Raw genomic sequence first — 27,555 nt, 5'->3', positions numbered from 1 at the left:
AGCACATTGCATAAGTGAGCTTACGCAATGTGGCACATCTCCCAGGGTGAGTATGGGCCACTTCGTTTAAGAGAATAATTATTATCATCATCACGATACCCACCACTACCAACCACGGCTACCACCATTTTCTCGTTCTATAGGCAATCTGTAGCTCCACAATTTCTATCATCATGGGGTATTATGACCTCCTTCTAGTACAGCACTTCTTAGTTGTGAGCGAGCGTCTGTCCTGTCCACTCCCGTGTCTTCCCACCCCTATTTCCGTTCAACGACACTACTTGAGGATATAGTTGAAATGTTAAATTTTAAGTATTGAGGAAGAGGTCAATGAATACTTTACAGATAAATAAAGACAAATCTCCGAGAAAATCATCATTTATTGTAATAAAGGCAGTGCAATAGAAGCATGGACAGTAAAAGAAACGGGATGAACGTTAACTCAAATGTGGAGCGGCCACCTCTGCCAAGCCCGAGGTTGCCAGATCGAATTCCGGCCGTGGCGGCCGCATTTAGATGGGGGCGATCTGGAAAAACACCCGTGTACCGTGCATTGGGTGCACGTGGAAGAACCCTAGATGGTTAAAATTAACCCGGAGTACCCCCCACTTCGGCGTGCCTCAAAGTCATATCGTGGTTTTGGCACTTAGAGCCCCAGAATTTAATGAATTAGATGGTGATGGCCGCCTTTGAAGAATCGTTCTTTACTGCTTTAACTGGGATGGGGATAATGCGTGTTCTCCTGTGACAGGACACGTAAGTGCGTGAAATCTTTCAGGCGACTTGTTAGTCGTGCTATTTTCCCGTCTTTTGTTCTGCTTATTTTCTTCTTATCTCGTGATAACAGACGAGTTTCATTTTACGTCAGAAGCTTTAACAGTGAAACCGTATGTCTCTGCTTACACTTTATATACACTGTGTTTACTTGTGCTTACATTGTTTTTACGCAAACGATTCTGAACATGTAAAGCTTGTTTGCTTTTCTGTTCTTATAGGTTGACATCTGTGCGTACGCTCTGTGTGCGCCGCTGAATGAGTGTGCTCTAAATGGCTATATGCAAATTGCGGTGTCATGTCATGTTTACTTGCTTTATTTTCCTATGTCTGTAACCCGCCTCCTAACTGTAATGCCGATAGACTCCGCGTGTATATGATAAATAAATAAACTTTCAGATTTGCTATGCTGTACATCGGTCTGTAAACATGTGTAAACATGTATAAGAATGTGCACACGTGCGTATTGCATGTGTAGCAGAGCACATTTGAGATTAGGCGCTCGATCGTTCCGTTTCCTGTATTGTCCTTGTTTGTATGTGTGCGAAGCGTAAATTGGGAGGCCGAATGGCATGTCAATCGAATAATGCCAGAAGCGAATCCAACCCGAGTCTACTTTTCAAATAGTTTTCGAATAATGAATATCTGTTTTCACGCTTATTACAAAACAGTGTTCACATTCTAGTAATAATAACGCTAGCAAGTTCATCTCATTACATTGCACGTTATAAACGCTGGCTTATTAAGAGTACAAATGAATCCTTAGGAACAAACCTGTAGTTGGTTCCCAATCCCAGGACTGTTCGGAGACTGCGAATGATCGGCTTTGAGTCTGGTAAAGCCTGGCTCCCCGAGCAACGTGGCCTCACTTTTCGGGCTTTGTGCCTTCTATGGCGGTGGGTGCGACATTTATCCTACTTTTCTCCAATGTCATTTTTCGTTAAACACAGTTCAGAGCTGTGAAATATTCACTAACTATAAAAAAGAATACTAGTGTTTACAAACAGTGACTATTGGATTCGTCATTCGAATATTCGCACACACCTACTTATTTGTATTGCGCTGCCGTTATCATAAAGAGTCATTACCAACTGAGCCGTTGAACTATTCTTTTGTACATAATAAAAAGAGGGTCGCACTACTTTTCAAACAAAAAAACAAAAAGAAAACAAAGCGTTAATAATGACAATATGAAGTCAGAGTGTTTTTATTCAGACGCTCGAGAGGTAAACAGACAAAGCGGTGCGAGTCAGTGACGAACGAAAAACGAAAGGCTCGAGGATCAGATTCTTCGTTTCTTCGGTCACGTAATGGTCTCGGAGTGAGCCGCAGAGATTCCGTGAATTGAGAGCCTTGGAGACGGACGCGCCTGTTGTGGTCGTTTGAATCTCAGTAGAGGTTTCCCCTGGCCTCCTGTTCGGCCTCGATGGCTTCGAACAGGGACTTAAAGTTGCCGGCGCCGAATCCCTGCGAGAATGAAATAGATAGAAAAAGAAGCACGGGAAAGAATTAGAAAATGGGCCCAGAAAAATATGATTCGCGCCGAGAAAAGTTCGTTCGCTGTAGCCGCTCACAATTGTTTTGTGTTAATGCAGGGAAAAACTACCGAGGCAAACCGCGCACACGTGAAACCGCTCCAGAAGATAATCGAAAAGTTTCATTCTTTGGGCGGGAGAATAGAAAACGTAAATACCTTGTTTGCTACATCACTCGTATTTATATTAGACGTAAAACACGCCATTCAGTGTTAAATCTGAATTACACTTTTTTGTGCTTTACGCTTTTGTGTTTTGGCAAATGCGAAACCGTCGCAATTAGCAAACTGTGCCGATTCAGTATTTGAGAAAGCGCTACTAAGCCCTGCCGAAATACGAAATAAGCAAAGCCCACGTAGCTTTGCCATCGTTGCCCCATAAAGCAGCCGGCGTGTACACAGAAATCTTTCTTCTCTCGAAAGAGGCCATTAACCTTCGCAGAACCGGAACCCGTTTCATTTCATACAAGCGACACGTCGTGGAAGTGCAACAGGAATCAGAGTACCGGCTGTCGAAGACGGATCGCGACGCCGTCAATTTTCTCATTTGGCTTTTATTTAACGATTATTATTATCTTTATAATGGGGCTATATTGGACTAAACTACTATAATGATGTTCCATACTGCATTCTAGTTCTGCATACTCAGTCCGTTAGCGTTCACACGATACCAACACGATACCAACACGCATTCCATATCGAGTATCCCACGAGCAATTTCCATGCGTCCTGAAGTCGGAGTCACTCCAGAGGCGGTTCGTAGTAGAATATTAAATATCATTGGCGTAGCGCACATAAGACGGGATGAAGAGGCACCGAGACACACACACGCACAATGTGTGTGTTTATGTGCCTCTTCGTCCCGTCTTATGTGCGCTATGCCAATAGAATTAATGTTACACACCAACAGGGCCAACGCGAAACATTATAGTTGCAGGACAAGGGGAGGACTCACGTGGTGGTTGTGCCTCTGGATGACCTCGAGGAAAAGCGTCGGGCGGTCCTGCATGTTCTTGGTGAATATCTGCAGCAGGTAGCCGTTGTCGTCGTAGTCGATCAGGATCTTCAGCTTCTGCAGCTGTTGGCGGCCAAGGAGGGAATCGAATGAACATCGGATGTGCGATGCAAGGTGTATATAGATGTGTAATACAAAGAAACAATAAGAAAAATAAATAGGAACAGCAAAACAATTACAAAACACTATAGCCTTCGTTAAAAGGGTACTGACATGACATCTTCCTCTCGTGAATTTCTTTTTTTTTTTTCACAAAATGAAGGTAAGAAGCCTCCCAGCCCTAGAAAAAATACTGGCAAGCATCAGAGTGCCCTATAGAAATTACTATCCCTTGTTTCTACGAGCTATAGTTTCGGTGACCCAGGAGCTGAATGTCACTGGATGCATCATGACATCACGACACACCGGCTAGCTCCGTTTTTGCAGTCGCTGCGGCTACCATGCGCGAGCGAAGGACTGAAGAAACGTGCGCAGTATATCCTTGTTTATTTATTTATGGGCAGCGCCATCACATGTAACATCACTGTTACACGACGTCAGCGAATTTTGTCCTGTGTGATGTCATCGCTATATTGTCGATGATGCCAGAACTGGTACTTCGAGACCAACTATAGTATGAAATTAAAGTATTTTATGTCTTCCAAGATTTACAATCGATAAGTGTCACCCTTTAACGTGTGGAAAGAGTGTGGTAGGGCTTGTGCGACTTGGAGAACATGTCAGTAATCCTTTAAGGCCGAGAAGTATTGGACAGAATATTTTGTTGTTTCAGTGATATTGCTTTAAGATTTTGATAACGCTTAGGAACCGCAATCGACTGCAACATGCGCCCTTTAACGTGCAAGTGCGTAGAGCATGTAAAAGTTTTAAGAAATCGAACTAGCTATTTGTAAATAACGCTAGTTCTGGCTCTGTAGTGAGCGCATAGCGCACATGGTCTAGAACTTATTCGCACAGAGTGAAAGCAGGTCGTTGTTACGTGGATCACAGTTGCATATGTACCGATTCCAAATTATTTTGGTCTTTCGTCGCCGCAATAGGCGTTGGGAAGTATGCGATAATTGGCAATAAGCGCTTTGATTAAAATGCTACGACAGTGATTACGATGCTAACAAGAACCTTTCTTTAGTTAATAAAATCTGCGCACTTTGTGCAATATTCAAAGTGAAGTCGGCCGATGTTCAACGCGTGTCCACATAGTATGAGGCTATAGCAATACTGTGACCACTGCACCAATTCTGAGGAGGGTGCCCCCCGAGATCAGGGATGAAATGAATTTATATGCCGGGTATCAATTTCCGAAAATCCCTTATCACGCAGCACCAGACAAAAGAAAGAGGAGGACAGCGAACAAAGGACCAAGAACCATTTCAATCGTCTACACATTTTGCGCATACACTTAGCATGGCAGCATTCCGCTTTGTTTACGAGCGTGCTTTATTATGCAGGTCATAGCCCGGGAGATTAAGCAGAGCGCAGGTGAACTCAATCTCGGAGGCCATGTATAGACAGGGAGCAGAGTGTTACGTCACGAGGATGTGGTGGCACTGCCGTCAGGTTCACTGTGCCTAGGGTCTCTAGAGCCAGTGTAGGACGTGTAGGAAAAGGAGACCACTGCCGCGACGACGTAATGTGTACAGCTTACTCAAAAACCAGGGTGTTGTCTATGCTTACCGTGTTGAGGTCCTCAGACACGGTGATCTTGGCTGTCTTGAGCTTCTCCCGCAGCTGCGTGTAGTATGTGTCCGGTGTATCGAGGAACTCCATGCCGCGCTCGCGCAATGCCGTGATCTGCGTCACAAGTCATGTGACCGTGTCAGCGTTCGTCTTGCCACATACGACTGTATGTGTATGGTATGCATGTGTAAATGGAAGAATTGTACAGTGACTGCCAACTCTGGAAGGAAAGACTAACGTCTCTCACTGCGTACATGAATTATTGAGATAATAGAGAGTTTTAATTTGTACGGTGCCGAAACGCCGGTGACATCGATGGCTGCAATAGCGCTGGTATCGACATCTTGTGACACTTTCTTCAACCACGACGTGCCAGAAAAGTGCTTTTTGTGCTGTGTCATTGTTCTCGCAGAAGGCGAAAAAGATGAGAGAAACCCACTATGCACTAATAATTGTAGCCGCCTACGCTCTTGCATCTGCACACGGGTAGAATACAGTTGTCGCAATTAAAGTAGCTGAGATCAGCGTCACAGGATGGCGCCAACAGCGCTGCTACCTTAATGCCCCTATATTTAGGGGCATTATGCTACCTAGCATGTCTGTATCTACCGTGTTTAGATATTCGGAATACGTTTGCTGGCACTCTAGAAATTTCAAAGGCAGGATATTTGTCGAAAAAAGCGAATAGTATATATATATATATATATATATATATTACGGACTCACCGAGGCGATGATATCGCTCGTGTTCAAGGCGATGTGTTGGACGCCGGCGCCTCCGTAGTAGTCCACATACTCCTGCGAGGTGGAGGATACCAAGGCGCAAATATTAATGTGACACAAGTCAGTAAGCAGCACGTAGTTAAAGCGAATACGAAGTACATCACGTATGAAATAAACCAACTTAGTACAAAGGACTCTAATGGCACTTTCAGCGAGGTTTATTGTTTGGTTCGCGCCCGTCACCACAGCTCGCGCTCCCGCTACTTCCGGGACCTTATGTACAACACGCGCAATAAATGCACTTTGCCTTAAAATTACTAGTCATGCTTTCAGGCACAGATTTGTGTGCCTGAAATTGTGTCTACAGATTTGGTCGTCTACCAGTTATACCTAACAAAAACCACATTTATTGTCGTGTCGAATATCAAGGTCTTCTACGCCAGCTGTTTTGAAGAGTAAATATTTTTATAATGGGCTTTTACGTGCCAAAACCACGATCCGATTATGAGGCACGCCGAAGTGGGGGACTGCGAAAATTCGGACCACCTGGGGTTCTTTATTTTCGGAGTCCCCCACTACGGCGTGCCTCATAGTGGGCGATAGCTCGTAGCCTATTTCTGTAACAGTGTATATCGCTGTTGATCTGTGTCGTGACAGCCGTTTCTCATTTGGCACTTTCCTGTAACATTATGGTTGTAAGCGCGAAACTGAATTTGCTATGTTGGTATGTCTGCGCTCTCGCCTGTCACGCCGTCAGCGTCAGGGCACCTCCTCACCCTCGACATCCCTCTCGCAACATGAAGAAGGAAAACGAAACTTTGCCCGTCACCGCCACTGGGGATTGAACCCGCGACCTTGCGGCCGTGCGCAGTCGGGAACCGGGCATGCTAACCGCAGCGAAATCCCGTAGCACGCGCGTTCGGTAATTTGTGCGTGATTGTATGCGTCACACAGGCTCTGAGAGCGGTGCCGTCTGTATACGGCCGTCGCGCGGGCGAGTGTGCGTGCATACCTGTATCTGCGATCGTCGCAGCCCGTTGGCGGGTTCGTTGATTGGCATCTTGATGGTCTCTTCGTAGTTTGTGACCACGATGGAGCGCAGCGCCGAGTACTTGGTGTGGATCTGCTTGTCGTCCACCGACCAGAACCGGTGGAACATCAGGTTCTTTTCGTACCTGCAGCCCGCGCGCGAAGCCGCGACAGGTAAGCACGCGATATGCGCTTAAAGGGACGCTAAAGTGAAAAATGATTTCTTCTGCATCAGTAAATTACCGTTCTACAAAACACCACTCATACAACGATAAGACGTTTGGTAAGCCAGAAAAAGCGCAAGAACGAAATACGGGTGGCAACGCCTACTTAAGTTCCCGCACCTGGTGGCTGTGGCGTCTTGGATGTTGATGGCATCTTCTAGGGCCTACTAATTATATATAGCGGTACAGATTGACTACATTGTGTTCTAAAGGAACATGGCAAGTTTCGGGAACCTTTATTCAGCCAACGCGGCCCAAATGCGAAAACATACTTTGGAATCCCTGACGTCACGCCGACATACCGGCGCTTGGGTTTCGGCGCGAAATTCAAATACTGATACTTGGACCTTCATTTTCTTATCTAATAATCAAACTATTTTTTTTAAATGACTGCCTGCAGGGTTCTCAAACAACGATTCATTAGTCTAAACTGATTTATTGTTTCGCATTAGTGTCCCTTTAAGCGCGGAAGACGTGAGCCATTTGACCTGCTATTGCAGGCTTATGCACAGCAGAAAGAACGTCCATAATGTCTGCAGTGAATATACGTTAAATACTCGTGCCTTGAGCTACGTCATGCAATAGGGAATGTTTGAATGATGTCGGCCGCGATGTGTTTCTGACTCCACAATCACTTCTGGCGCATATAACTTGCAGTAACATAACCATAGGGATTTGTGTCTGTTACTCGGAGGGAACCCTCGCTGGGGCGTGGATTTGCACACCACTTATTGACCCTACGGACTAGCCATGCATGTGCGCTTCGCGCAACGAGGGCTCTTCTATGCTTCATGAGTGCTTCCTGAGAGACACTTTCCTGCGGGTGTCAGACGACTTTGTGCTCGCGTGCGTTTCGTTCTGAACGTTATCTTCTTTCTGATTCAGCGATAAAGAATTTCCCACTCGTTCGCTTTCAATTCGAGTTAACAAAAGTAATCGCCAATTAAGTCTTCCTAGGGGTCCGCATGCTTTGTCTTTTTCCCACCGTAACCTCCCAGACGACTGGCATATACCTACATATTTCTCAAGCCACAAATTAGATCTTGATCGCTTACGCGTTAAACCTCTTCGACGTAATTATTCAGCGATTGCTCACGTGCTGAGCTGTTCGCATACTCATGTATGCACCCTGCGCAAATTTTTTTGAGCCGTTCATTTTTGTTAGTAACACTGCATCACTACCATGTGAGATTGCCTTTCGAAGGAGCAGTTTTCTTTTTCTTGGAAGATAAAACAAACAAACAAGACATGAATGATTGCAATAAAAAGTGCACGGTATTTGTTCTGCATATTCAGTTTTGGCAAAGTGTACCGGTGTACTTTGTCGCTAAAAGTATGACTTCGCAACGCTCACGACGCTTAACTGGACCTCGCGAAACTCGGCGGTACTTCCTACAGGCAGGCATTGCTTAGGCGCACGTTCACTGAAATCGTATCGTTTAAGCAGCATGGCTGTTGCACGAGCGTGCCTAGTGCGCGCATCAGCGTGGTCATTCGTGGGCATTGCTATCATTCTTACCACATGGCGGCGGGCACCATCTCCAAGTCGGGCTGGTTGAGGACGCAGTGGTCAATGAACTGGAGACCGGCGTCTGGCCTGCAGGCAAGGAAAGAGACAGTGCACGAGTGTTCAGCTCGTCGTAATCAAATCGAGCCTAATGAGCACCATTCTGAAAGGTGTCATTTTTTTATGGTATCCGTTACTGGCCTCGTTAAAACGACCCTGGCTTAGGTAGTATACCGAGACGTTTCCTACTTGTCACTATTTTCTCCCCCCCCCCCCACCTCCCTTTGCCCCAATTAAATGGAGGTGTGAATGCTGTAGAACCCCAAAAACATATTTGCAAGTATGCAAGCGCGTCATGCATATTTTACGATAATGCCGATTTTTTATTGATCCATCCCCTGTTTCGGTACGCAGGAGGTGTACCCGTATGCGTCGTGACGTCACGGTACGCTGGCTCGCTTTGTTCCGGCGATGCACGCGCTGCGGCTGCCACACGTGAGCGCAACCGCAAGAAACACATGGCGTGTGCTCTTGTTTTCGTTTTTTTGTTATGAGCAACGTCATCGTACCTAGCCTTATTACTACACGACGTCAGGAACTGTAGCTATGTGTAATAACGTCGATGGCGCCTGGTCTGTCATTTTGAGACAATCTTCATTGTCCAATAATATCACCACGTAAATGTTTCTCAACCTTAACACTTAGCGTCGTATTTTTACAAGCGCCAATCGTTTAGTATAGAGTTTCTACAACGTCTAAACTATAGGTTTCAGTAACTTCCCATGTATACAGGTGTATATCAGTGGTTTTGAAGATCACTCACAGCTTCTCGTAACTGCGGTCCAGAGACGGATGCTTCTTGAATCCCGGCAAGAAGAGGCCGTTGTACGTTCCCCGCTCTGCGAACGTGTGCGTCGTGTCGCCGCACTGCGTTCGAAGGGAAACGAGGCGCAGGTGTGAAAGGAAGCACTCACGTGCGCGGTGTGAGCGCTGGACTGCGCTTACTGGCAACAAATGCGTTGTTGATGTAACCTCACATTGTCACATTTTTTATCACCGACCAACTTATTCCACGTTTATTGCGAAGGACCCCCGCGGCGCAATGGTTGCGCAAATGTAGGTAAATCACAGAGCATTATATAGGTTGTCCCAGCTAACGTTAACAGAGCTATTCAAAAAGAAAGAAAGAAAAAGGATGGTGCGAGATATGATTTTAATACCTACTCTGTTCGCTTGTCAGAACTCTGACGACATAACCCCGTAGGTTGTTGCTGCTGTTGTTGTTGTTGTACTTGTTGTTGTTCTCCTGAGTGGCTGTGGCGCATACCGACAGTGGGGGATTGGCCATGAATCGGGTCTTATAATTGTGTATTGCACCACGTTTTTGAATTAGTCTTTTTTCGTTGAACAGCTTGGCTAATGTTAGCTGCGACACACGGTAGAGAAGGAACTGTAAAAACGCGACACACAGCGCCCTAGCTGTGTGTCTCCTTTCTCCGGTCCATTGTCTATAATTCGCTGTAATTTACCTACATTTATGCAAGACCAGCTGACTCGAATTTTCGTTATAGCGAACGATAGCTTGCTAACATTTCTCACTTTATTTAAATAAATAACTCACTGGCGGGAATATTTCCTTATCTTGTTTCTTTCGGTTTACACGGATCAGGCGAGTGTGAAACCGTGTTTGAAAGCATTTGAAAGAAAAATAACAGTAATAGCATGCAGTACATTAAAGATATTAGTAATTTGCCAGTCTGAACAGAAGAATGCCGGAACAATCTATGTGTTGCTTACGCTTGGTAGTGGAAAACGATATATCGAACTGCGAATTGAATAACAACTCATGGCACGAAAATAAATTTAGTTACATTTTGGGTATATTATTTCTTCCCGCTTAACTCCAGAGGAGGGAAACGCCGTAGAAATACAGTGCTGCATATTGAAGTGTGCAGCAGTGAATGAATGAATGAACTTCTAATTGGACAGAAACAGACGCTGCGAGAACTAATTCACAGAAACGTTGGATCTGGAGTTTACCCTCACTGATATCCAGATGGAGGCATGTAGGAAAAAAAAAAAGCAATGGTATATGCAATTTTGAGCATGTAAGACGAGATGAATGAATGAATGAGAGTCACTTCTCCAGTAAATTGTGCTACAGAGTGAGAAATACCGTGAATGCAGTGAAATATGTCCACACTCACCGTCTGCACCGTTGCAAAGCGGACGGTCCCGCACTCATCAGACTCCTCCCAGATGTCGCGGACGATCGTGGCACCACGCTCCTTGGCACGCTGTGTCGAAACACGTGGTTAATTTCGCACGAAAGCATTGCCTAAAACCATCGCAATCTTCTGCCTTACCATAAGCGTCAGTACATAATGGTTCTGATAACTTTTCTTTTTTCTCACAGTAACAGCTTTTGCTTTAGTAAGTTGGCAACCAGAAGCCGCAGCAAAAGAACGCGCATTATCTTTCTGCAGTTTTTTTTAATACTGCTTAAGGCGCCATGTCAGCACTCGTGCACGCTGTTTTGAAAGTGGTTACAAATGTTGCTATTTGCCGGGAAGTCAGTGAAAGTTAAAAGCCTTTTTCTCTTTTTTTTTTTGTTCGAAGCAAGACACCTGATATTGAAGTAAGAATTGAGCCTGTGAGCCTTTGCATTTACCCGTCAAATTACACGGCGTACTGTCCACCCATTGCGAGTTGTAACATAAACATGAAAAAAAAAAATTGCTGGTGCCAGGTCGAGGTCGTCTTCGACTGACGGCGGCACTGCCCTCCAAATTCAGAAAGCTGTGGGTCAAGCTTCGTAGGTGTCAAAAAGCGTTTTCTTTTTCGAGCATCATGGCCGCCTAATAAACTCAACATCCGAGGCCACCTGTGACAGAGCACCTGAGAAAGCTAATAAAGACGCACAAAGAGTATTAGACCAGTGACCTTACATGACATGTGACCCTGAAGGGGTGTAAATTCTTTTGCAGAGAGCTAAAGGCAAATTTTACACTATTCAAAGGACATGCTTTTGGGTGCAAATGACATTTTGCACTCCAAAGAGTGCCACATATTGGGATAGTGCTCTGAGGACACTGTATTCTGCTGTTCGTTTCACCATCGGTGACGTAAAGTGACCCTAACCACAATTATATCATTGCACGGCACTCAATCACTATGCTCTTGGTAGCGTACCTTCACAATGGTGTCCAGGTCCTCGACACTGAAGGCGATGTCCTTAACTCCGTCTCCGTGCTTGACAAGGTGTGGTCCCATCACTGAGGATAGAGGCACGACGAATTTTTTTTGTGAATCATTGTATTTAACAACGCAGTCGTTTCGTGAAGGAAAAAAGTGGCGCCATACGTCCCCTTCTGGGCAGGTGATAAATTTAATTGCCCACTAATGGCAGGCTGCTGGCTGGCCGACATCAACGTTCTCGCCAGCACCTTTGTATTTGGGAAAACGTTATATGTTGTGGGAAACTACTTTAACATTATAAACAAACATTTTTTCCCCTGGTGTACTGAGAGCAGTCGGGTGGTAGCACCCAGGGGAGAAATAAAAGCTACTCCTTTTACGTGAAGTTTCTGTGACAAAAGTAGGTTCAAGAAGGCTAACATATAAAGCTACGAGATCATTGGAAGCACAGTGTAAGGTGGTTCAAAACCACGGTTAACATTGTTTAGATAAATCGATCTGCTACCGATCATTACCATAAATGTTCATGTGCCATAATGGAGGCTCAAGCTGGAATTACTGACATAGTTTTTCCTAAAATCAAGAAGGAGGCTGGCAGATGGATTAGTACACTGTGGTATAAGAAGAAGAAGGAAGCAGGAATAGAAGGAAAGACAGGGAGGTTAGCCAGTTCTCAGACCGGCTGATTACCCCGTGCTGGCAAAAGGGGGTAAGGGGAATAAAAGATAATAGAAAAGAGATGTTACAAAAAAAGGAAAGAAGAGCAAAAAAGAAAAGGAAGAAAGGAAGGGACAATACGGCACTACATAAAGTCTGTCTCTAAGGCCAGTTCTCCGCAAGAAGCGCAACAACGCTTTCAAAGCCTTCTGTTCTGGGGACAGTCTCGGCCAGTGTCCCAGGACCCTTCCCTCCGACAAAGAGAGTTTGTGAGGACTATCTAACGCTCTTGAAAGTTATTTCCTGGGCATATTGAAGTGGGGACACTCACACTGTGGTATATAGGTTATGAACAGGGATAAGGTGCCTCAGAAAGGCTGGCCGACGTTTCGATAGGAGGACCTATCTTCGTCAAAGGCCTTTGCCGATATTTCCTTCTAGTAATTTATCTACTAAACTACGCGCAGGACATTAAGCTTTTGAGGTCGGACAGCGAGGGCGCGCCAGATCTCGGAGGCTGTGCACAGGAGTAGTCTATAAGAACGCCCAGCACGAGCACCTTCGTCGTCCGGGTTGAGCGCCGAGGAGAAGACGAAGATGATCTTGTTCTGGCGGACCGCATGCGACACCACCTTACGGGATCCGGTCTCCAGGCCTCGATAGCAGAAGTACTCGAAGCCCATCTTGGAGCAGTAGTAGGACGCCGCCTGCGTTTTATTTGTTTAATTTATGTTACCCTCAAGACCCGAGGGCATTACAGGGGGGAGTGGTGAAACGGGAACCATTACAATGAAACAAAAAGAAATATGCGAACAATTTAACATATAAGTAATTCCGAACTATACAGTGAATAGTTTGCAAGTACGACAAATAACGTGAACAAAATAACGTAATAATAAGTCCTAATTATACAATATTAGCTAATGCCTTGCGAAATAGTTTGTCATTATCGACAATGTGGGAACTGTCCCCGGGAAGGTGGTTCTGTTGCCGTGATGATCTGGGAAGAAACAAAGACTGTCTGAAAGCGTTAGTGTTGCCTGTTCGAATGCTGACTTTATGGCGATGATCGATGCGGCTGGACAGGTAATGAAGCTGAAAAATGAAGTCACTGTGAAGGGAGGAATTGTAAGAAAATCTATGAAACAGGGTGAAAAGGGCTATTGTTCCACGAGATGCAAGTGATACAAGAGACGGATGTTCTTTCATTGATGTTATGCTATCAGTACGGTTATAATTAGAAGATATGAGTTGGACTGAATTATTCTCAACGAGCTCGAGTGAAAAAAAAATGAATAAATAGGTTTCCATGGTGTGGGTCCTACACAATTGCAGCGTATTCTAACTTAGGATACATTATTGACTTGTAAAGTCGGAATTTTAACGGCCATGGTGAACCAAGTCAAGCCAGGACAGGCCAGGCCCCTTCAAGTCCCTCATGTGGCTTTTTTGCATGATTTACCTCTTCCAGTTTCATTAAAATATTTATCAAATAAACAAATAAAGGAAAGAGCTAAATACATGAAGAAAGAAAGAAACAATACGAAAGGTGAGGAGTCTAATCTCCAGGCAAGGAATTTTTTTATCATGCATAATGTCCTGAAATTTCGCTTCAACTGTAACCACGTGCTTGGAGAGGTTGCATGCGCATCTTCCTTGCCACTCTTTTTTTCTCTCCGGCATTTCAGCACTAATTGCACGCACTAATTAATTTAAGCCACCTACAAGTCTTCCAAAACTAATCTTCCGAGACGCATGTACACAAGAAATAATAGACAGCGACGTATTTATTGGCGAGTGGCTATCAGCGCGGCGAAGCAAAATAATTTATGATGTTTTGGGTTTGTGTTAGTGTTCTTTGCGTGAAATAGCTGACTCAGTTGCATAGACTGTTTTTTTACGGTTTGCTGCCACACTGCGTACGCAGTTGTTTAATTGTGCAGACCGGTTTCGGAGTAGACTAGTTTCTTAGCAGGCTGACTTCGCTGTCATGCTGGCTTGGGGGAAATGCTTGGCGGCAGTTGCTGTTGGTTGTTCTCAGGCTAGCGTCGTTTACATAGTGTGATGGCATATATTCTACGTTGAAAAGGATTATGTGAGGCGTACTGAAGCGATTTAACTCAACACTGCCGGAGTTTCTGCTGGCGGTGAGGTGGACGCGTAGCACGCAGTGCGATACATGCACGCACACATGTTTTTACCTATCAGTCAGCCTCTGAGATCGGATTTCTATTTCTAGACACTCGTTTCACTAATGTGCCCTTATTCAAACATTCGCAGTGTTGTTCGTATCGGGTGTGGTTTAGGCTGAGTAGTTGAAGAAGCGAACGATACGATTGTGACAGCGTAGGTGCAGTTGGGCTGTTTACTAAAGCAAGCGTTCAAAATATTATTTGTAGATACATTGCGCTACTGTTTCGTTAGTTGTACATTGTTTGCCCCGGATGAAATAGTTTTGGTTAGTAATAACAGCTTGTCTGACAAGCCACAAGACAATGAAAATTTTTTGTTGTTGTTGTTCGGCCCATTCTCCTGACGCACCTACCTGATTTGTGGGAATCGTATCATCGTTAAGCGCTATCGCATCCTTTTTATGCAGTGCCCTGTGGGTGTTGCTGCTTAAAAGGGGCAAAGCGGCGGTTCCAGCTGAAGCACGGGTTTACGTATCATGTTGCTTTGCCGACCGCAGTGATCGTCGTGTTGAGTGATGCCATCGGCCTCATACAGGAAGCCAAACGTATTTCACCGTAAACTTGAAATGCGCGAGAACGACACTGGTGGCTGACAAAAGTGTGGTTGTGAATGACGCTTAGCTGCATCGGGTTTGGATTGAATAGTCGGCTGTACAGTTATTTCGGTTCCCTCGTCAAGTGACCTGATGGTGCAGTATTTTTTTCTATTCACGCTGTAATATATCGAGTAAAGAAATCGATAGGCGCCGCTGCTCATCGTCGAATAGGAACCAATGCAGTCGGGGTAGTTTGCAACCACGGAACACACCGTGGCTGGTCATGCACCGTTTAACCGGACAAATGTTTCAAGTTCACGTAGTTATTGCCGAAGCAAAAGACCACACAGTGGTTCCCGTCATGACCGTGTATGAACTTACATAGCGCAACTCTTCGCAGAACGAGCTAAGACATCTTCAAATCGCTCTAGACCACGCAATAGCAGCACATTCAAACTGTGCGGCATCGGCACTCACAAGACAAAAGGAAGGAAACGCTCGCCGAGCGCTGGTTGCCAGACCTTCACCGTCGCCCGACGAAAAGCTCGCATAGCTAACGTAGTGCTATCGTTATACGTGTTTCCCTTGCTCTGTGACTTCTCGTCCTAATTACCATATATATTTTTTCCCTGTTCTCAAATCACATTTTGTAACCGCTAAGCTTTCCTCGTCTCTTGCACGTTACTTGTCTTTACACAACAAACCGTTAGGCTAAATAAACGAAAAACAAAACAAAACAGCTCCGCGAATGTTAGTAGCGTCAAAGCAAGTTTGAGCAGCTGAACTGAAAATCCGCGACAAAGGGAGACAGCCAATTAAGGACGCCTCCCTTTGTCCTGCCTTTTCAGTTCAGCTGTTCAAATGCTGAACCAAATAGGAAAGTTGAGCATTCAATATCGCTGCATCGATTGCTGGATTATTAGATTACTGACAGGTGGCGCGGCAACTGTTACTTGGATATTCTGAAACCAGACTTTTATTTGTTGAATCACAAAGTATATTGGGCCTTATGGCAGACTGGTGGGATAGTCGGATTTCTGATAACTGACGCGTTTCCAGCGCCTCGGAAGTAGATTGTAGTTGAAGTACACTGTAGAAATAGATGGTAGAGGCGAAAAATAACGCATAAGAAAGACTGGTATGTCACTAATGACGTTGGAGGGAAATCGTAAGTAGTAACAGACACACTCACACACACAAAAAAAAGACAATTTACACGAATTAAAAATGCGCTTCACTTACTTGCTTCGCGTTTCCGACCCAGAAGGTGATATGATCGAAGGCCAGGAAGCGACCGCCATCGGGCTGTGAGGAAAAAAAAAGGAAAAGTGTCTAGAGCTCTAGACATTTTTTATACTGTATAAACAATTGCAAAAGAATGTGAAGGATAGCAAATAAATTCAGGCGGAACCAATCATTTGGAGATGTTGATCGTCGTTAATGCAATGAGCATTCAAGTGGAGCTGCACATGCAAATTGGTGATGGGACATGCTGCGCCACCTAGCGGTGCGCGCGCGTAGTCCCATCTCATATGCGTGGCCTCCGAGATTGCAGAGGTGGCGCGTCGGTGCGTGATTGATCGTGGCCAAACGGATACAGTTTCGGGCTGCTGTGCTCGGAGGCCTATGTTCGATAACGAGCAGTGCCGTTGTTGCCATCAAGTCTTTGTTTATTATTAATAGCGTGACCCCCGGAGCAGACAGGCTAGAAAGAAGATACAAACAGCAAAGTGGGGAATTAGGCTAAAAATGCCAACCGCATTAAAAACGACAGCGAGTAGCACGGGTGCAATAAAGGTCTAGCTTACCCAACTCACAGGATTATTTCATGAAACTTCATAAACTGACGTATGAGAGCGAACTGAAACACGTATAAAGTTAAAAGAAGGGAGAGCTACCGACGCCGAGTAAAAGGCACGATAATTCGATGGCTTCTGGCTTCTATGTATCTGTTGTGCTCAAGGCGATCGTTGCGTTTATCTTCCGCATTGAAAGCTGCTTTCGGTGAAGGCATAGAAAATGACGTTTTCTTCATGTTTTTTTTTACCTCCAGCGCTTTATTACGTCTCGCCTCTCGGCAACATAGACCAGCCCCTCTAAGTGTTTTATGACGAACGACGAAAGAGAAATCTGTAATGGCGTTCCGGAAGATCTTCGCTTTGGGATGGCTCTACTTGGTAATTCAGAGCAGGTTTATATGCCTTGATACCCGTGGACTGCGTAGCGTGCATAACGTGCACATGCGAAAAAAGAAAGAAAGGAAAAGCTGGGACTCGAATTCAGAAATATGTTCGTTCGGAAAGCCTACTTGTCATTGGCCGACCATTATCCGGTGGTATCATCCGCCTCAGTATTTATGCATGACGTTCTGATGATGAGCACGAGGTCGCTGGTTTGATTGCCTGTAGCAGCGTTGCCGGGGAAGGGGGAGGGAACGTTAAGAGTTAGGTGCGTGTTGTAGAACTCTCAGGTGGTTTAAATTAACCTTTCATATTTTTCGTCGTCTGTTTGTGGGATTATGTTCTGTTGATCTTCACATGTTGTCAAGCGTTGGTGGTAGTCCGCTATGTTTTTCGTCGTTTGGTTTTGGCTTTCTGCTATATTGTTCATAATTTTTGTCGTGTTTAGGATATTTTCTTCTACTGCTTCGCCTTTGTTGCATCTGTTTGCGGTAGTCTGCTATACATTTTCTGTCGTCTGTTTCCGGTATTCTGTTCTATTGCTTCGGATTTCTTGTTTGCTATTTGTGTTAGTCTGCTGCTATATTCATCACGTTTTTCATCGTCCGTCAGTGGCATTCTATGTTGTTTTCTTGCTTCGCATTTCTTGTCGTCCGTGGTAGCCATGCAGGTATTTTTTCCCCATCTTTTTGTGGCTTTCTGCTATATCTTTCACATTTTAAGTCGTTGGCTCGTGGTATACCGCTCTTTTTCTTTGTATTTTCCGCCAGGGCTTTTTCTAAGCCTCGGCAACAACTTGCGTGAGGCGAACGTAGACATCGCAACAAGTTTCCACTTGCGCACTCCGCTTCCGTCGACACTGCCCGTTAATGGGAATAAAAGGGATGTTTGCCGACGGGCACAGGTATTAAAATTTGTTCGCGCAATGCCAGCCTCGGGCCAGGACGAAGAACCGCGAAAGCGGATGGGGAGGAGAGTGTCGCTCTCTTCTCTCCCCCTTCCCCCCAATTATCTTTTCCAACCTGAGGTACTTTACTATGCGCATTTTATTTTGTATTTCGCTCAGGAGCGCGCATCTCCGTAGGAATGCTGACGAGGAAGGTTAGGCAGAGCCCCCGGGGCAAGAAAGCATGGCGCCTGCCCAAGGCCGCGTTGCGTCCGAGCAGAATCGACTTTTTTCAAACGTGCCAGTGCCCAGGGAGGCCAGCACACGAGCGTACGTATGCGAAGCGCTTATTTAGCCTGTCCGAATAACTATTACCACAGTAATCTTCCGGGTGTTCTTTGTTGACCATACGTAATTTTATTTTAATCGCCTGTGGCAGGTAACACAATTCTAGCACTTGAGCCGGATTACTCAAAAAGGGGGACGGTACTTGCAGTAGAAATTGATATGCATAATTGAATAAGTACGAAAAGACGTTAGTAATAAGGTTGTAACTAAAATAAACAAAAAGAACGATAAAAAAGAACTGTGTTTAGGATGACCGTCGCGCAAACAGGAATGATGCGATGAATATAAATATAAATATTCATCCGAAGTACAACTGCTTCTCAAGCAGGGACAATGAAGGCACGCTAATGCACTAACTTGATATGCTTCGATGACATCTCACTCTGCATCTTGTCCTTAGACATTACAATGAAACGAGTTTGACGAAGCAGCAGACAACAACATCCTTTGCAATGTAAAGCCAGGGGGCTGCCTGCTCTAATCATTCTTAGTACTTACCATAAGTTGAAGCTCCCCATCGTTGAAGCATTTCTTTATCTTACAGATATACTTGTCACAGCCTTAGCGACAAAAATTGTAACAAAATTCCATGGTCTGATGCGCCAGAACCACAATTTGATGATGAGGCACGCCGTAGCGTGAGTCTCCGGATTAACTTTTAACGTCTGGGGTGTTTTAATCTGCTCCTAAATCTAAGCACACGAGCGTTCTTGTATTTCGCCCCCATAGAAATGCAGCAGCCGGGGTTGAACCCACGACCTCGACCTCGAGTTTACGCCATAGCCACTGGGCTACCGCGGCAGGTATCTCAGATAAGTGGAATGCCAACGCAGATTCAGTGAACTTTGTCAGATTGTTCATATGGCACACTCTTCTTTCAGTTGATGGCTCATGATGGAAAATGTTTATATTTTGTTTCGTACTAAGTTGGTCTCAATGACACTTTCAAATTGACAATGTACATCGTCATCGACATCGTCCTGATGTCATGACACAGTGCAAATTTTGATGACGTCGTGTAGCAATAAGGCTACGTATGATGTTGCTTATGAGAGAGAAATAGAGAGAGAGAGAGTAGTGCTGCGCGTTTTAATCTCGATGTGATCGTGTGTGGCAGCAACAGGGATCGCTGGAACGAACCATAAATATATACGAACCATATAACGAACCTAGAACGAACCATATATATATATATATATATATATATATATATATATATATATATATATATATATATACTCTCTTCAGCGATCCAGGTGTATTCCTGGCGTAGCGCAACTGCCGATAGTGATCTTTGACGCCGGACACAATCACAAGATGCTTTCTGCATAGAGGGGGTGGAGAGCAAGGCGAAGGACGGTATCACGGATGTTAAACATGGATGTGTGCCAAGCCGCCCTCCGTAACTGCGCATAAACACGAACAACGCTCGAATGTAAACACCTCCACATCCATACACATTTCGCAAATGTGCATGCAGGATTGCGCGTTTCTGGTTACCGAGACACGACCGCTAGCGGCCTTGGTAGAGATAAACTGTTAGCACTGCATCGCTTATCTTTACCGCCGTGTGGTGGCTTTGGTGTTGCGCTGCTAAGCACGAGGTCGCGGGTTCGATCTCAACCGCAGGGACTGTTTTTCGACAGGGGCGAAATGCAGAAGCGCTCGTGGGGGCACTTAGATTTATTGTCACGTTAAGAACCCCAGGTGCTCAAAGTTATTTTGGAGTTCCCCACTATGGCGCGACTCATAGCAAGACCGTGACATCGGCAGGTAAAAAAAATCCCAAAATTTAATTTAACTTTTAAATCGCTTATCTTACTTTTCCACCCGAAAGTAACCGACACTGTTGCATCATTATGAATGAATGAATGAAACTTCATTTATTCCATACTTCAATATTCACACATGCGTCTAAGTTGGACATAATCTTCGAATTGAAGTCATATAACAGTAGTACTTCGTTAAAGAAGAAAAAAGAAGAAGAAGAAAAGAAAACGCGATGCCTGAAGAGCACGCGGTGAGAAAAGTCTTGTGAATCCACATGCACATTAAGCCATGACCTTCGAGATTCGCTTCCGTTACGCCAAGGGAGCTGTCACCGGGGTTTTGATTTGGACATTCTATTGTTATATTAATAACGAAAAATTTCATTGAGGATGGTGAGACCCGCCTTGGTTGCTCAGTGGCTATGGTGTTGGGCTGGTGAGCACGAGGCCGCGGGATCGAATCCCGGCCACGGCGGCCGCATTTCGATGGGGGCGAAATGCGAAAACACCCGTGTACTTAGATTTCGGTGCACGTTAAAGAACCCCAGGTGGTCGAAATTTCCGAAGTCCTCCACTGCGGCGTGACTCCTAATCAGAAAATGGTTTTGGCACGTAAAACCCCATAATTTATTTTTTTAGAATGATGAGTTTGCGAAGACACCAGGCCGTTTGAAGACAAAATTTAGGCCCGTAGATGCTAGCACCGGAGTTACCTCTACAAGTAAACTATATAATAAGCTCTATGCAAGCGACCTTCTATTAACATTCGCTTGACACGCTACAGCGAGTAAGGCGCGTGGCTTCTTTAATTTCGCACTTTACGAAACTGCCGCGCTGAACCTATCGCGCGACAGGGGCCGGACCCCGGCAACAGACCGGATTCAGAAGAGGGAGAGCGTGCTGTCGTCTGCATCGCTTATCGACGCAGCGTCGTCTGCTCGACCTACGGTGTCCCGTGTCAGTGAGCACACCGAGCAGAAGCTGCGATACGCATGCTTTTTTTTTCAACCAGCGTGCGACGCATGCGAGAACGAGGAGACCTCAAGACGGCATAGTGTATAAATGAAGACACCCTTGATTCGCTATCACGCAAGAGTCTGCCTAGATAAATTAGTGCGAAAGAGAGACAGCTTCACATTTTATTACGCTCCGAATCACACATATTGCCCCTCTTGCATTACTCCTACATTTATTCACGTATTTGTCGTTTGTGTTTTTTTTTTCCAGATAGGGACGTCCGTAGGGGCATGCAGTTTCCTACATAAAGCAAGAAATCAATTTCTGGTGTCTACGGTAACTGCAAGTATACGCCTGCTTTTTCCAGCATTGGAATCGTGGGTCGTACGTGTATTTGCCTCAACTTCGTCCTTCTGGCTCCAGACGACGTTGCGACATGACCGGATGATAACTTTCAACCAAGTTTCGCGCTATAATTGCGACAACTTGCAACGATTGTGAATGTCTGCAGATAGTTGTTGCCTTAAATTTGGTGCTTAGAAAAAAATATGAGTGCTTAGAAATGCAGAAGAACGAAGCATATTAAGAAACGCCATAAGAACGTCTGTAGCCACAAGTAACAAGATTAGACAAATACATTTACTACCAATAAGATCCTGCGCTAGTTGAGCAATCTCAGTGCCGGAGCTGCTTCTCGTGACTTTTGTAGAAAACTATATGCGTCCTTTTATACATACGTGCAACCCGCGTCATCCTTTTTTTTTTCTTAGCAGGCAAATCTGACTGTATTGATTTGAACAAATGCCGTAATCAACTTTCCAATTGCGAGAAATATTTCAAATTTTCAGCGAAATGTCAAGCTCTGCAATGAGTCGCAGGCTCACAAAATTTAGCTAAATGGAATCGGATCGGACGTCTTTGTGACTCCAGTGCGGGTTGTTCGGGAGTCTGCATTTTACTGTTTCCTTTAGTGAATAAAGGATTATTCACGAACACAGAGTGCTAATGTTGTTTAGAGAATTTAAAAAAAGCAGCGCTCACCTTGGGTCCCTTGTCCGTGTAAGTTGTCTGAAAAGGCAGCACAAAAAAAGATCAGTTGTCATGTACTCTTCAGCAGTTCGACTGCCTAATCGAAGTTTCTACTGACTATTCTGCAGTTTCATTCCATATACGTGCATGTGTATCTAGTGTATAGAAAAGAGTGAACTAGACGAAAGTATTACCACCGCGTTAAATTATGAGGCAACTTAGCACACTGCGTAGACGTAAGGTAGGATCACTGCCATAACAGTTTACGCGTATATGTGCAATAAGGCTATTCCAGAGAACTGTACAGCTGTCATTAGCCAATTCAAGATCATCGCAGGCCTTCGGCCTTCCCTGTGACAGAGATATGTGGTGACAGTGGTGTAATCAGGATATTATTTTGGAATTGGTGTTACTGTACAACGCCTGTACTCATAATTGTACTCACAACCGCCCAAATTTTAAAATATCAGGGACATTAATAACATTATTGCGTCAGCGCCTTGTGGCCTTGTCGACGTGGTCGCGGTGGATGGAACAGCTTATAGCAGACGACGATGTGGTCTCCATGCGCTTTCATGCGACTACGCATGCCCCATCGTAGGGCGCTGACGCTCTGATGTTAAGAAACTGGGAGGCTGTTCATAATGGATAACGATATTTTCCTGATTGGTTGGGACTCCGAAACCTCGCCTCTGATGACTCTCAAATATAAGAAGACGTTAAATTGAGATGAACAGCCCTAAATAAAACTAAACAAGAACATAGGATTTCTGAGGCCGATTTAGTCATTTTAGTTTCGTGTGTCAGTCATTAGTCCTTGTGCATCATATTTTACTCTTGACTTTGCTAAGGAACTACAGAAATAAAGTTTGTTTCCTCGACGTTTCTTTAGAAAGCAAAGCCTGATTCGTTGGCGTACCCTTAAGTCGGGCAGGAAAGAAGTCATATCGCGTGCGCCTGCGCGATATTCGTTCAACTTTTCCCGCTCTCCTTTTTCAAGGGCGGTTGGCTGAGTCGCAGGCGTTGTTTTGTTTGCTTGTGCCGTAACACCATGGGACGTCGCATCTCGGAGCGATTGCCACAGAGTTCAAGGACCCGTCTCGCTTGACGTTATACGAATGTTCACTGCTAACGAAAACAACTGATCCGGCTACTTTCCTGTCAGAGGAATCATAAGTACTCGCGCTTTCGAGCATTAGCCAACCAAACAGTTTCCACCTCAAGATCAGCTTCAAAAAAAAAAAAATTACAGCTCGGTGTAGAAGGCGGTTCCAAACGCAGTAACTTCCCCTAATCTCCGCGAACCTTGGGCTAACCCTGAACTTTGTAGTGCATTGAAGCTTCACTCTGGTGTGCTCTGCATACGGTCCGACTATCTTTTCTGCCACATTTTGAATGTATCACTCAAGAAAGTTCACGATCTTAGAATGAACATGACCTTAAGCTGTATAAGAATATCGTCGTAACAGGCGCATTTTATTAACGGCACGTACGTGACCGAATCTCTAACTGTATCTCTAACAGGCGGGAGATAGACCGTTAGTGAATGACCAAGGGTGTAAGTGGACTCCATTGCGAACGGGTGAGAGTGCCGGTGATTACGAGTACACGTCCCTCTGAAAAGGACTGAGAGCCGGTTAACGTGAGTACGAACGAAAGTCGGTGATGACGATTTTGAGTGAACGTGAGCACGAACGTGGGCAACTGCCGGCGAGTGTGAGTAGACATGCGTAATGCTAGTGACACAACGCCGTGACTTGGACCGGCCTCTCGCAGCTGAACAAGGAGTAGTCGCTACGTCTTGCCAGAGTCAACATGGAAGGACTCTGGTCTTAATTGCTCTCTATTGCCACAAAAGTATAAACGAACATTCTACTCCCTGCCAGAAGGACAGAACATGAAGAACATTTCCCTCTCCCGTTTCTTAAAGAAGGAACGCATCTCGCTCCATCCGACATTTCGCGAGAGTGAAACAATGCCATGGAAAGTAAATCTGCCCGTTTACTCCTGAGACATACTCTCTCTCCAGTTCTTGAGTGTATGCTAGTGAGTGCTAGTGAGTGAAAGTGGACGCGAGTGAATTGGTGCTGGTAGGAGGAGGAGTAGATGTTAATTAAGAGAAAGGAAGAAAGGTCGGCCTGGAGAGCGTGTCTCTAGCCTGCTACTCCTCACTGTGGAAAGGGGAAGTGGGAAATACAGGAAGGTGATTATGTTATATGGTACAATGAGCTACTGTATACACGTTGTCCAATATGCCGATGCGCACTGTAGACCCAATACACGCAGCAGTAATCTTGTCCACACGAAAAGTTATCGCGCAAACACATTTCGCACTGTCTGCACGTCTCACAGGTTCTGGAGGCGATCGTCTGGGTGCCGGTAAGTGCGCATGGAAGTGATGCAAGTGAGTGTCGGTGAGTGTGACTGGGCGCGATTAAAGAATGCGCGTGAGTACCGAGGGGTGTGAGTGAATACAAAGTCTGCCAAAATGTTGGGGAGTGAGCATTCGCCTATTCTGCCGACTAACGGTCCTGTTTTCGTGCAGCGTTTCATCGCGTCTCAGGCCATGGACCGTCGACTTTTTGCTCTTTCGCTGCTCTCTGCCTCTTGAGGTTGTTGGCGTAGCGATGCTCTCTCATTATTCACCCGTGGCTGTAGACTCTATGAGGCTCCGTCGGCTCAACTTCAGAGTGCGCAAATGACCGAATTGCCTACTTGTCGGCGATTGCCGCTCGTCTCCGGTCAAGTGTCGCGTAGGCACCAGAAGCGACTTACAAATGAGGAGGCTACGGCTCCGATAACGTCCCTTCCAGCTGGTCATTCGACCAAGGCTCTTCAGAGTAATTTCCGCGAAAGTCTCGTCAATGAGAGCGTTGAACACACAATGTTCAACGCTCTCGCTTGTGTGTTCGCCACAGTTCTCAGGGTGGATCTGCCATTGCTTGCTTCTTGTTATGTCTCGCATCTTCTTTGGCCTATTCCTCATATACAGTTGCCAACCTTAATTGCGTCCTTGGTCTTGCATATAACGTGAAGTGCTTTGAATGAAGAGGCATTTTGGTTTTGTCGCCTGGATCAGTTGGTCACGCCCGTCACGGGGCGTGAACACAACACCTCAGGTATATGCAGCGCCCATGCCCCTTGTGAAAGACAATTGGGATGTGTTTACTTATTTTTATTTAGTACATACTGCAGTCCGAAGACAAAGCAGAAGAGGTGATAAAGTGAACATAGTGACCGAAACTGAACAAGTTATACAACCGAATGTACCAAGCATTACCGCTCCAAGACAAGCATAGACTATCAAACATGACTAAAAATATGTTGGAGACAAAAATTGTCCTGAAAGATGTCTTGAAATGTAGAGTTTAATGAGCGACTTTTGCCCTTGCTTAGGCCACGTGTTCCATAAATACGTAACGATTGATACAATCATTAATACCTCCTGCAGAATGATGGACTTCTTTTATTATTTTGAGGCGGCATTATAATGCATAGATAAAGATCTCCTAGACAGTCGGTTTCGGAGGAACGTTTCCTATGCTGACGACAAGATAATACTTAAGTACACTGGAATCATGGAAGATGCTAGTTCAGAGCACCATGGCAATGGAAAGCAGAGCGGATGGGACGGGTCAGATCAATGATTGAAAACGCCTTTACAGCACTCGTTAACGGATTAAATAGTAACGCGATGCTTAGGAACACCAGCCTGTGTAACCAGACTAATATAGTTAGGATATTTTTCCTAAATGACTTATGATGACCATAAGCCGAACAAGCCACATCCATAGCCGCATAGATTCAGATGTTAAAATGTCAGCTGCGCAAAGCTTACTTGACAGCTGGGTCGCTAAGCACTCATAAAATTTATAACGAACATGCGCTAAACGAATTTTTTTTCTCTTCGAACACGTGCAATTACAGATACTTGGTCCCAGCCTTTGTGTCAGGTGTACCATAGGACAAGGGCACAATTTTTTTAAATGCCTTGGCGGGTGACAGTGGTCATCGTTATTACTATACAATCCATTAAATAACTAGAGTGCCAAATATTTGCTATATTCACATGGTGTAAGCTAAAGGAAGGGGTAAGGGCACTCAACAACTCACCATTTCTTGCACTCGTGACGGAAGAAGTCGCTGTCAGAAGTGTATTCTGAATTGGTATGTCCAGCTGTCTGCGAAGATCCGTGCCGTGAAGATACGATTCGACAAAGTTTCTCTCGAACCCGACAGAGCAGAAACCCGCACTGGTAGCCTCCGAAGGTCAGGCCAGAATCGCGGCGCGTACGGGGCGCCGATTACAGCAGTTGGGTGCGAGGAGGCTAGCCTGACCGGAATTCCGGGGCTTTCTCGAGTGAGTAGAGAGTTATAGCACACGTCACTGTTCACCACTCGGGAGAGGGTCCACTAGTCTGGTCAGTCGAGGTCGGTTTCGAAGTGACGTCACGGAAAAACAAGTGTCATCCGACCGACTAAAGGGGAGATGAGGGGAGGGGAGAGACGCCAGGGGCCTTTGCCATCGTCGGCTTCTTGGCGTCGCTGTCGTCTGCTGCTGCCAAAGTCTCGCAGACGGCGTTATCAGCTCCCTCGTTCGGCACCCTGTGTAGCCTGAGGCTCAACGCGACACCTTTGGGAGGAGCGTGTTCTTTTTTATCTCTTTTTTATCCCTTGTAGACATAAACTTTTCTAGAACATACCAATTTTCCCTTCTCACGACACATGCCCTGTTTGTCGGCAGAGAGGAGGAGGGCGCACCATGCCTTTTTGTTTGCCGCCGGATAGGTGATCTGTCGGGGCCCTGTTTGCTGGTAGGCCTCACTGTATCAGCAGCAAAAAACGTTCTGGAAACGTCTGCTCGAGATGATTAAGAAAACTTCACAGGGACATGTTTTTCGATGTCTATCGCCAGAACAAAGTTGTGACAAAAACACGCCTGGAAACTCCGTTGAGCCCGATGGAATGAACTCATTGGGACTCCTTCAAAAAGCATAAAGCTGCAGGTTATACTGCGCACAGTAAAATTACTGCGTCGCTTACACTCGTCTGTCCGTTCTTACTGCTGGTGTTGGGCTGCTAAACACGAGGTCGCGGTTTCAAATCCCGGCCACGGCGGCCACATTTCGATGAGGGCGAAATGCGGAAACACCCGCGTACTTAGATTTAGTTGCACGTTAAAGAACCCCAGGTGTTCCACATTTCCGGAGACCTCTTATACTACGGCGTGCCGCATAATCAGAAAGTGGTTTGGCATGTAAAATTCCATAATTTAATGTAATTAAATTTTCTTGCTACAGTTCATCTAGAGGCTGGAATC

At 45.3% G+C, this 27,555-nt stretch overlaps 1 protein-coding gene across 1 annotated transcript; it reads right to left on the bottom strand.

Moving 5' to 3' along the window:
• Window positions 1-1,965: 1,965 nt before the first annotated feature.
• Hpd (4-hydroxyphenylpyruvate dioxygenase) lies at window positions 1,966-26,589 on the bottom strand. Its single transcript, XM_075701127.1, has 13 exons — window positions 26,349-26,589; window positions 22,248-22,274; window positions 16,309-16,371; window positions 12,898-13,045; window positions 11,676-11,758; window positions 10,691-10,780; window positions 9,307-9,410; window positions 8,496-8,573; window positions 6,736-6,898; window positions 5,727-5,798; window positions 4,998-5,114; window positions 3,264-3,386; window positions 1,966-2,241 (listed from the first exon to the last, which is right to left on the bottom strand). The coding sequence occupies exons 1-13, from the start codon at window positions 26,349-26,351 to the stop codon at window positions 2,164-2,166; spliced, it is 1,149 nt and encodes a 382-aa protein (XP_075557242.1). The 5' UTR covers window positions 26,352-26,589; the 3' UTR covers window positions 1,966-2,163.
• Between the last annotated feature and the right edge of the window lie 966 nt (window positions 26,590-27,555).

This window comes from Dermacentor variabilis, chromosome 8 (genome assembly GCF_050947875.1).
Source record: "Dermacentor variabilis isolate Ectoservices chromosome 8, ASM5094787v1, whole genome shotgun sequence".
In the NCBI taxonomy this organism is placed as follows: Eukaryota; Metazoa; Arthropoda; class Arachnida; order Ixodida; family Ixodidae; genus Dermacentor; species Dermacentor variabilis.
The sequence above is the reverse complement of the archived record's forward strand: the minus strand, read 5'-3'. Positions and strand labels throughout refer to the sequence as shown.